General features: G+C 35.6%; 1 protein-coding gene across 1 annotated transcript in view; it reads right to left on the bottom strand.

The window, feature by feature from the left end:
• The window catches only part of LOC121869876 (exocyst complex component 3-like), a 62979-nt gene that overhangs the window by 36396 nt on the left and 13666 nt on the right, over positions 1–12917 (bottom strand). Inside the window, 3 exon segments of the mRNA XM_042371441.1 lie at positions 11249–11370; positions 12216–12348; positions 12878–12917. The exon segment at positions 12878–12917 is cut by the window's right edge and continues 156 nt beyond it. Of these exon segments, the coding sequence (XP_042227375.1) occupies positions 11249–11370; positions 12216–12348; positions 12878–12917 (295 nt within the window).

Here is a 12917-nt window from a genome sequence, read left to right as displayed (position 1 = left end):
GCTGTACCTTCTCCTATATTATGGTGCCTTACCTTCTCCTATATTATGGTGCTGTACCTTCTCTATATTATGGTACATTGTACCTTCTCAATAAGCCAATAGTGCGGTACCTTCTCTATATTATGGTACTGTACCTTCTCATATATAATATGGTACTGTACCTTCTGCAATATTATAGTCGGTACCTTCTCTATATTATGGTACTCGCGCGCTGCCTATATTATGGTGCTGTACCTTCTCAATATTATGGTACTGTACCTTCTCTATATTATGGTGCTGTACCTTCTCTATATTATGGTACTGTACCTTCTCCAATATTATGGTACGGTACCTTCTCCTATATTATGGTACTGTACCTTCTCACCTATTATGGTGCTGTACCTTCTCCAATATTATGGTACTGTACGCTACTCATATATTCAATAATTTTGTACCTTCTCAATATTATGTAGTGCGGTACCTTCTCTATATTATGGTACTGTACCTTCTCCTATATTATGGTGCTGTACCTTCTCCAATATTAATAATTACTATTACCTTCTCCTATATTATGGTGCTGTACCTTCTCCTATATTATGGTGCTGTACCTTCTCCTATATTATGGTGCTGTACCTTCTCATATAGTATAATTTACTGTACCTTCTCTATATTATGGTACTTAATGGCTATATATTATGGTGCTGTACCTTCTCATATATTATGGTACTGTACCTTCTCAATATTATGGTACTGTACCTTCTCCTATATTATGGTGCTGTACCTTCTCAATAATATGGTGCTGTACCTTCTCCTATATTATGGTGCTGTACCTTCTCCTATATTATGGTGCTGTACCTTCTCATATATTATGGTACTGTACTTCTCTATATTATGGTACTGCCTTCTCTCCTATATTATGGTGCTGTGCAGCCTCAATATCATATGTTACTGTACCTTCTCCTATATTATGGTGCTGTACCTTCTCCAATATTATAGTATTGCCTTCTCTATATTGTATTTGCCTTCTCCAAAATTATGGTATTGTACCTTCTCCTATATTACATGGTGCATACCTTCTCCTATAATATGGTGCTGTACCTTCTCCTATATTATGGTGCTGTACCTTCTCCAATATTATGGTATTGTACCTTCTCCTATATTGTAATTGTGCCTTCTCCAAATTATAGGTATTGTACCTTCTCCTATATTATGGTACTGTACCTTCTCTATATTATGGTACTGTACCTTCTCCTATAATATGGTACTGTACCTTCTCCTATATTGTAGTACTGTGCCTTCTCCTATATTATGGTACTGTACCTTCTCTTATATTAATAATTTACTGTACCTTCTCCATTATGGTGCTGTACCTTCTCAATATTATGGTATTGTACCTTCTCCTATATTATGGTACTGTACCTTCTCTATATTATGGTACTGTACCTTCTCCTATATTATGGTACTGTACCTTCTCCTATATATGGTATGTACCTTCTCAATATTATGGTACTGTACCTTCTATATTATAGTATTGTACCTTCTCCTATAATATGGTACTGTACCTTCTCCTATATTATGGTACTGTACCTTCTCCTATATTATGGTACTGTACCTTCTCCAATATTATGGTGCTGTACCTTCTCCAATATTATGGTACTGTACGCTTCTCCTATATTATGGTACTGTACCTTCTCCTATAATATGGTACTGTACCTTCTCAATATTATGGTGCTGTACCTTCTCCAATAATATGGTCTGTACCTTCTCTATATTATGGTGCTGTACCTTCTCTATATTATGGTACTGTACCTTTTCCTATATTATGGTACTGTACCTTCTCCAATAATATAGGTACTGTACCTTCTATATTATGGTATTGTACCTTCTCAATATTATGGTACTGTACCTTCTATATTATGGTGTGTACCTTCTCCAATATTATGGTACTGTACCTTCTCTATATTATGGTGCTGTACCTTCTCAATATTATGGTACTGTACCTTCTATAATATAGTATTGTACCTTCTCTATATTATGGTACTGTACCTTCTCCTATATTATAGTGCTGTACCTTCTCCAATATTATGGTACTGTACCTTCTCTATATTATGAAGTACTGTACCTTCTCCAATATTATGGTACTGTACCTTCTCCCACCTATTATGGTACTGTACCTTCTCAATATTATGTTACTGTACCTTCTCCTATATTATGGTGCTGTACCTTCACCAATATTACATGGTACTGTACAGCTACTATAATCTATGGTATTGTACCCTCCTATATTATGGTACTGTGCAGCTACTCCTATATTATGGTACTGTACCTTCTCCTATAATATGGTACTGTACCTTCTCCTATATTATTATGGTACTGTACCTTCTCTATAATATGGTGCTGCCTGTAATATGGTACTGTACCTTCTATATTATGGTATTGTGCACTTCTCTCCTATATTATTATGGTACTGTACCTTCTCCTATATTATGGTACTGTACCTTCTCAATATGGTACTGTACCTTCTCCTATATTATGGTACTGTACCTTCTCAATATTATGGTACTGTACCTTCTCCTATATTATGGTACTGTACCTTCTCCAATATTATGGTACTGTACCTTCTACTAATATGGTGCTGTACCTTCTCCAATATTATGGTACTGTACCTTCTATATAGTGTGTACCTTCTCCTATATTATGGTACTGTACCTTCTCCTATATTATGGTACTGCCTTCTCCTATATTATGGTACATGCCTTCTCCTATATTATGGTACTGTACCTTCTCAATATTATGGTACTGTACCTTCTATATTATGGTATTGTACCTTCTCAATATTATGGTACTGTACCTTCTATATTATGGTATTGTGCAGCTTCTCCAATATTATGGTACTGTACCTTCTCTATAATATGGTGCTGTACCTTCTCAATATTATGGTACTGTACCTTCTATATTCTATGGTATTGTACCTTCTCTATATTATGGTACTGTACCTTCTCCTATATTATGGTACTGTACAGCTACTCCAATATTATGGTACTGTACCTTCTCCTATATTATGGTACTGTACCTTCTCAATATTATGGTACTGTACCTTCTCCTATATTATGGTATTGTACCTTCTCAATATTATGGTATACACTTCTCCTATAATATGGTGCTGTACCTTCTCCAATATTATGGTGCCTTCTATGATATGTTATTGTACCTTCTCCTATATTATGGTACTGTACGCTACTCCTATATTATGGTACTATACCTTCTCCAATATTATGGTACTGTACCTTCTCCTATATTATGGTACTGTACCTTCTCAATATTATGGTACTGTACCTTCTCCTATATTATGGTACTGTACCTTCTCCAATATTATGGTACTGTACCTTCTCCTATATTATGGTGCTGTACCTTCTCCTATATTATGGTACTGTACCTTCTCTATATTATGGTACTGTACTACTCTATATTATGGTACTGTACCTTCTCCAATAATATGGTACTGTACCTTCTCCTATATTATGGTACTGTACCTTCTCCAATATTATGGTGCTGTACCTTCTATATTATTATGGTATTGTACCTTCTCAATATTATGGTACTGTACCTTCTATATTATGGTATTGTACCTTCTCAATATGGTACTGTACCTTCTCTATATTATGGTGCTGTACCTTCTCAATATTATAATTTTCTTTTCTATATTATGGTATTGTACCTTCTCCTATATTATGGTACTGTACCTTCTCCTATATTATGGTACTGTACCTTCTCCAATAATATGGTACTGTACCTTCTCTATATTATGGTACTGTACCTTCTCCAATATTATGGTACTGTACCTTCTCTATATTATGGTACTGTACCTTCTCCAATATTATGGTACTGTACCTTCTATGTGTAATTATTGTACCTTCTCCTATATTATGGAACTGTACCTTCTCCTATATTATGGTACTGTACCTTCTCCAATATGGTACTGTACCTTCTCTTATATTATGGTACTGTACCTTCTCCTATATTATGGTACCTTCTCCTATATTATAATTTTCTTCTCTATATTATGGTACTGTACCTTCTCTATATTATGGTACTTTCTTGCACTTCTCCTATATTATAGTACTGTACTATATATTATGGTACTGTACGCCCTCCTATATTATGGTACTGTACCTTCTCCTATATTATGGTACTGTACCTTCTCCTATATTATGGTACTGTACCTTCTCCTATATTATGTTACTGTACTATATATATTATGGTACTGTACCTTCTCTATTATGGTACTGTACCTTCTCCTACATTATGGTACATACCTTCTCCTATATTATGGTACTGTACCTTCTCCTATATTATGGTACTGTACCTTCTCTATATTATGGTACTGTACCTTCTCTTATATTATGGTACTGTACCTTCTCTATATTATGGTACTGTACCTTCTCTATATTATGGTACTGTACCTTCTCCTATATTAGTACTGTACCTTCTCTTATATTATGGTACTGTACCTCCTCCAATATTATGGTACTGTACCTTCTCCTATATTATGGTACTGTACCTTCTCCAACATCAATAATAATTACTGTACCTTCTCAATATTATGGTACTGTACCTTCTCCTATATTAATAATTACTGTATCTTCTCCTATATTATGTACTGTACACTACCAATAATATGGTACTGTACCTTCTCCGTATTATGGTACTGTACCTTCTCCAATATTATGGTACTGTACTGCCATGTGGTACTGTACCTTCTCCAATATTATGGTACTGTACCTTTACTCAATATTATGGTACTGTACCTTCTCCTATAATATGGTACTGTACCTTCTCCTATATTATGGTGCTGTGCCTGTATCATATAGTACTGTACCTTCTATATTATGGTGCTGTACCTTCTTCTATATTATGGTACTATGCCTTCTCAATATTATGGTACTGTACCTTCTCCTATATTATGAGCTGTACCTTCTCCAATATTATGTACTGTACCTTCTCCTTCTATTATGGTACTGTACCTTCTCTATATTATGGTATTGTACCTTCTTAAATATTATGTTACTGCATTCTCAATATTATGGTACTGTACCTTCTCCAATATTATGAGTACTGTACCTTCTCAATATTATGGTACTGTAACTTTGTAACTGCATCATTTGTATTATATAAATATTTACCCAAAAGTATAATACCAAATTATTCACTAAGTTATTCAACAATGACTCAGTAGTTATTCACTAAGTTATTTAACCATGCATTGCTGAGGTGACAGTTCCTTTGGGGAGCGAGCGAGGGCAGGCTGAGGTCAGCGCATGTCAGCAACAACATATCTGATCAGCTTCCTCCTCGAGGCCTGTTACCCATTGAACACCACTTAGGTGTTCTCCCATAAGTGCACTATTATGGCAAATTATGAGAAGAGCTTAGTCACTCTTAAGTAATGATAAATAAACACCCAGGCCTTCAGTGCCAACTGTCAAATCTTATCTCAAATAAATAAACAAATACCAGACACTGTCATCCCCACCCCCCCTGTTCTTCCCCCTCATCCCACACTCGGCTGGCTACCTCCCTCCTTGTGTTCCCAGACAAAATATTGGTGAATTCTTTATGTTTATATTATGTAATATCTCAGACTAAAGTTGGGATAATATAATTTGCATTGCTGAAATCCTTGCAAGACAGAGATTAATTTAAATATAAGCGTCATATATTTTGCTCAAGATATAAAAAATGTAGTACAGTAAAACCCCGCTTTACGGGGTTTCACTTTATGCATTACCACGTTTACGCAGTACCCTGCCAAACACGGAATGCTCAATTTACGTGGTGCATGTACTCTTTTACGCGGAGAGCGGCGAGGGCAGGGTGCGCACAAGGTCGCCCAGTCATCAAAACATTACCGAGTTCTTCACCCGCCACCCACCACAGCCGGCCCAAGTCAGTGATAGTGATAATGATAGTGAGGATATGGACTTATATGGACTTTGAGGGGTTTGACAAAGAGGCCCTGCAAGCCTCTGTGGTGGATAGTGATACAATTGATACAAGTGATACAGGTGAGGGCCAATAATCTGCCCTCTGCCTCGGAACCAACCCCCCATCCCCGTGTGCCCAGCCATCTTTTCTACTAATGTAAGTGTTAAAAAACCTAATATTATTGATATTTCTCTTAATTATTAATTGTGTGTGCATACCATCATAAAATTAAGAAGTTATTTTTACAACAACGTAGGTATTGTGTCTGAAAAAGTGGAGTTTGGGGGTCGGCCCGGTCTCTGTTTCAATTAATCCCATATGTTATGTTGTTCACTTTACGCGGGCAACCGTGGGTTCAATTGACCGCGTAAAGTGAGGGTTCACTGTAGTACATTTATAATAATAAAATTTTCAACTGTATTTTTGGGTAGATTTTCATAAATTTCTTCATTTATTTTCATCCATTTACATGCACACACCATACTAAAAGAAACGTAAAAGAAATAAATGACCTTAGTGCAAAGCTGGAGGCACATGTACTAATTTGATTACGGTACTAAAATTGTTATGTCTAGTGCGAATTACAACATGTTTACAGTGAACCCTCACTTTACGCGGTCAATTGAACCCACGGAGGCCCGCGTAAAGCGAGAAACGCGTAAAGTGAACAACATAACATATGGGATTAAATGAAATAGAGACCAGCTGACCCCCAAACTCCACTTTTTCCGACACAATACCTATGTTCTAGTAAAAATAACATCTTAATTTTATGATGGTACAGGCACACAATTAATACTTAAGAGAAATAGAGAAATACAGTCGCCAAGTTAATGTCCATTCAAATAATGGACTCAACTCCCTCCCCCTCTTCTCACACTCCTGGCTCTTCCCTCTCTGAGAAATGTTTGGGGGAAAAACCACTAGATTTTAAGGTATAGTAATAAATAATACCTCAAACTAAAGTTAGGATAATATAATTGACATTGCTGGATTCCTTGTAAGACCAGGAATATTTTGAATATAAATGTCATATATTTTGCACAAAAGATAACATATTTACTCAGAGTAAACAAAATACTTAAAGTAGATCTAAAATTTGTATGTCTAATGCAAAATCTATGATGTTTATATTCAAAATGATCATCAAATTGTAAGAATTCCAGCAATGTAAATTATATTCTGGCCCGGTAATTTGTATGAATTTTATGAGCTAAAACAAATATCTTCAATAAATAAACAAAATATACTTACCGAAATACTATCTGTCAATCAAAATACCCCACCTCCCCCCCTCTTCCCACCTGCTCCCTGGGTCCCTCCCTCCCTCCCTACCCCTCACCCCCACCTTCCTCCCTACCAGAGAAATGATTGGGTTATAACAGTATATTTACATTTTTAGTAATAAATAATACCTCAGACTAAAGTTAGGATAATATAATTGACATTGCTGGATTCCTTGCAAGACCAGGAATATTTTGAATATACACATCATATATTTTGCACAAAAGATAACATATTTGCTCTGAGTAAACAAAATACTTGCATTAGATCTAAAATTTGTATGTCTAATGCAAAATCTATGATGCTTATATTCAAAATGATCATCAAAAAAAAAAAAATATATATATATATATATATAGATATAGATATAGATATATATATATATATATATATATATATATATATATATATATATATATATATATATATATATATATATATATATATATATATATATATATATATATATATATATATACAGTATTACCCCGCTTAACGCGCTTTCACTTAACGCGTTTTCGCATATACGCGGTGCCTTGCCAAAGCTGAACTTTCACTTAACGCGGCATTTTTCATCATATACGCGGTGAGTGTCCGGCTCGAGAGCTATTTTTAGATTCGCACCACCCCCCACCCGCCACCCTGCCTGACTGCCTGTTTTAGCTCATAAAATTCATACAAATTACCCAGCCAGAATATAATTTACATTGCTGGAATTCTTATAATTTGGTGATCATTTTGAATATAAACAACATATATTTTGCATTAAACATACAATTTTTAGATAAAAATTGTTCTCTAGGTAATTATGTTATCTTTTGTCCAAAATATATGACATTTATATTCAAAATATTCCTGGTCTTACAAGGAATCCAGCAATGTCAATTATATTATCCTAACTTTAGTTTGAGGTATTATTTATTAAAATTTAGTGGTTATCCCACACATCTCCTTGGGACGGTTGGTGGGGGGTGGGGGGGAGGGAGGGACCGACCGACCGACCATCTGTTACCCAGTGAAGAATTATTTTTTTTTTTATTAACTGAAGATATTTGTTTTAGCTCATAAAATTCATACAAATTACCCGGTCAGAATATAATTTACATTGCTGGAATTCTTATAATTTGGTGATCATTTTGAATATAAACAACATATATTTTGCATTAAACATACAATTTTTAGATAAAAATTGTTCTCTAGGTAATTATGTTATCTTTTGTCCAAAATATATGACATTTATATTCAAAATATTCCTGGTCTTACAAGGAATCCAGCAATGTCAATTATATTATCCTAACTTTAATCTGAGGTATTATTTAATACTAAATGTTAAAAACTCTTGAATGGAGGATTGGTGGGGGGTGGGGGGAGGGTTGGGACTGACCACGCGGTTGGAAGAGGGGGGGAAGGCAAGGTGGGGTACTTTGATTGACAGATAGTGTCGAAGAATATTTTTTTTTTTTTATTAACTGAAGATATTTGTTTTAGCTCATAAAATTCATACAAATTATCCGGCCAGAATATAATTTACATTGCTGGAATTCTTACAATTTGCTGATCATTTTGAATATAAACAACATATATTTTGCATTAAACATACAATTTTTAGATAAAAATTGTTCTCTAGGTAATTATGTTATCTTTTGTCCAAAATATATGACATTTATATTCAAAATATTCCTGGTCTTACAAGGAATCCAGCAATGTCAATTATATTATCCTAACTTTAGTTTGAGGAATTATTTATTACTATACCTGGTTTTCCCCCAAAAATTTCTCAGAGGGAAGAGCCAGTGAGTGTAGTGTGAGAAGAGGGGGAGGGAGTTGAGTCCATTATTTGAATGGACATTAACTTGGCGACTGTATTTCTCTATTTCTCTTAAGTATTAATTGTGTGCATGTACCATCATAAAATTAAGATGTTATTTTTACTACAACATAGTTATTTGTCGTCAAAAAGTGGAGTTTGGGGGTCGGGCTGGGTTCTATTGGAATTAATCCCATATGTTCTGTTATTCACTTAACGCGGTTTTCACTTAACGCGGGACCCTCTGGGTTCAATTGACCGCGTTAAGTGGGGTACAACTGTATATATATATATATATATATATATATATATATATATATATATATATATATATATATATATATATATATATATATACACAGTGGTCCCTCGGTTAACAAACTCAATTCGTTCCAGAGGGTCGTTCGTTAAACGGAAATTTCGTTAACCAAAACCATTGTTTCAATGGGATATTGGGTAATTGGTTCCAGCTCACAGAAAAGTATATACAAAGTAAAGCCAAAAATGCATAAAGTCAGAAACACTCCTAAAATTCCCCTAAATCGCCCTTAAATCACTATATATATCGTACATATACACTAGAACTCTTAAATCACTACTGTAATGTGATACAGGTGAATAATTTTTATCTCTTGTGCAAATTATATGACATTTGTATTCAAATTATTGGCTGTCTTGCAAGGATTCCAGCAATGCAAATTATATTCTCCTAACTTTAGTCTGAGATATTATATAAGATAAAAACTGTACGCCTAAAACCCTGGCTGGGCAGATGGGGGAGAGGGAGGGAGGGAGCCTGGGGGGGGGGGGCAGAGCGAGAGATGAGGAGATATGTTTTGACAGTTGGCGCTGAAGGTCTGTGTGTTTATTTATCAGTCCTTAAGAGTGACTAAGCTTTTCTCTTATAATTTGCCAACCAAACAACCTGTGAGAATATACTTTACATTGCTGGGATTCTTGTAAGATAGTGATTAATTTGAATATAAACAAGCTATATTTGCAATAGACATAACAATTTTAGTACCGTAATCTATTAGTACATGTACAGTACAGGTTTGCACTCGTCATTTATTTCTTTTGCGTTTCTTTTAGTATGGTGTGTGCATGTAAATGGATGAAAATAAATGAAGTGGTCCCTTGTTAACCAAGGGACCACTGTATTGCAGTGTACTTGTACTGTACAATACTTTTTACTACAACGTACATATTGTGTCGGAAAAAGCGTAGTCTGGGGGTCGGCCCAGTCACTATTTCAATTAATCCCATATGTTCTGTTATTTCGTTTACGCGCTTCTCGTTTTACGCGGACCTCCATGGGTTTAATTGACCGCGTAAACCGAGACTATACTGTAGTCCAGTATGTGACGTCGACGACCCACCCATCTCCACCCCTCGAGATTTGACATTTGTTTACTGCTCGCTCTAAGGCAAGAGATGATGGTGGTAGTGCGTGTGATGGAGGGTGCGGGAGGGGTTTTGAGAATTGCAATTAAATGCCAGGTAGCGACGTGTCCTCCTAATATTATGTATTAAGTAATTATTAGATGTTTTAATTGCCTGTATGTTGGCCTGACGAGTTATTGCTAGGCATTTACATACCTAGGTATAAAGCTAGATGTCGCATTCTGGACTATATATCACAAAAACTGGTTTTTACAAAAAAAAATGGCTTTTTTACTTGATTAAATTTTCAGTTGTGATGGACAAAACTGCTTATTGAGTTAGGTAGAGCTTAAGGATATACTAGGGTTCCAACATATGGACTTAAGGTTGTAATATGTGAGTCACTTAAGGAGGGTGTTTGGCCATATATGCACTGTAGCCAGCAGAGACAAAGGTGTGTACTACAGGGGCAGATCCAAGGGGGGGGTCCTGGGGGTCCGGAGTCCCCTTCTCATCAGAAAAATCCAAAACCTTTTCTTTAATGCAGTATTGTACTGAAGCATTTTTGTATAGTAAAAAGAAATTACTATTGATCTCAAAATATCTCCTAATATTAAGTGCACAAGGCCTCAAAATGACCAAGAAATTGGTGAGTTAACTGTGCTCGCCATGTTCCCCCACCCACAACTTCTTGGACCTCACCCCTTTTGATATTCCTAGAACAACCACTGTACTGTACTTAATAATAGCAAGTATTTTACCAAAGTAATATCTATTTGATTGACAAGACAATAATAAGTTGTAAAGTACCTGTAGAGCAAACTGATCAGCCCGTTCCTCTCGCTCCACAATCCTCAGTGCTGTGACAATCTGTGTGGGTTCTTTCCGTACTGTGTTGAGTGTGCGCTGAAGAATGATCCAAACTTGTTTGCCTTTAGAAAATAAAAGTAAAACTCTTATATTATGATAAACATGAACATAATTTATCTATGACTGTTGTCTATGGTATTAGACTAAAGGTCTATGATATCATCATTAACCACTGTATGGGATCCCTTCTGTGCTGAATAAAATCGTCTGGCGTTAGATAAATAAAATATTAAAAGTGGCATCCCCATACTGAAGTGGTTAATTGGGATTGAGAACATGTTGGACAGACAAAGCTGGCACATTATTTAGAAAGATATTAAATTCTTATATAAAATAAGCATTTTTCATTGTTTGGTATTAATACACAAAAAAGAAATAAGAGACGGAACTTGAAGTTCCATTTTCTAATCAAGCCTGGATTGTGCAACTTATGTATAATACAGTGAGCAAAGTCTACAGGTTGAAGATTCAGGCTTTCCTGGGTTACAAAAGGACTAATTAACCTTCTCATCATATATACCCTGTGCCTTAGATCAGAGACCTTGAACACGAGAGTTACCACTCATAGCTGAAGGAAGGAGAGTCTCACAGTCACACTAGTCTGTGAGGGAGGAAATTTAACTAAATTGAAATGAAAATGATTTTTCAGGGCCTTCCCCTGCATTTTCAGGGTTAATATCTCTCGTCCAACAGCATAGTGGAAGTAAGAACAGTACAAAACATGCACACATCATTGATCATTCTCTATGAATTTTTCTTTCTACTTTCCTCTAATGATTTCCCTGAAGAGCAGTTGCTCCTCTGCTTCAGTGAGATAGACATCCTAGTCCAAGGGTTCTAAACTCTTCAAAATACTGTATTATACTGTGTTACCAAGTGCCTTAATTTGACAATGAAAGAAACTTACCTAAATCATCTGAAAGTTTTTGTACATCAGCAAAATATTCTTTCAGCATCCTTGTATCATTAGGGTTTTGGTGAGGCAACTTGTGCAGCTCAAACAAGAGGTCATCTCTGCTATTCTCTAAGTCCATCAGACACTGAAAAATTTGGCATGTACTGTATTAAGAAACTACTACCTTTAGTGTACCAATATTTACAAGTCAGTGGATTTTTGCCATAACCGGCTAAGTTCCTTACTAATGTTGTTTTACCATGAGTGCACTCTGATTGGCTAATCAAATGAAAACAACAATGCACAGAACCAATTAGAACCATACCTAACTTAACCTCACCTCACCTAACTTAACCTCACCTCACCTAACTTAACCTCACCTCACCTAACTTCATAACCTGTGCATTGTCGCTTCTATTTTCCTACTGTCATCCCAACAACATCTCTTGAAAAAATTAACGCAGTGGATAATTTGCCGTTTTGTTTACCGGTAATGGACGATTAGCTATCAGAGCACACTCACAGTAAAATAGTCTTAGTAGGAACTTAGCTGGTCATGGCAAAATGTCCACGGCAAATTTATAAAATTCAGTGGAGTTTATTTACAAATACTACAGTACAGGTACTGGCTTATTACTCCTGTACTAAACCTTTTGAGGCAAAAAAACACTAACCTGGTGAGCATAGAGCAGCCTTCCTTCTGAGATCCATTTG

The sequence above is a fragment of the Homarus americanus genome, unplaced genomic scaffold (genome assembly GCF_018991925.1).
Source record: "Homarus americanus isolate GMGI-L3 unplaced genomic scaffold, GMGI_Hamer_2.0 scaffold14467, whole genome shotgun sequence".
Taxonomy (NCBI): Eukaryota; Metazoa; Arthropoda; class Malacostraca; order Decapoda; family Nephropidae; genus Homarus; species Homarus americanus.
This window is presented reverse-complemented; position numbering and strand designations above follow the sequence as displayed.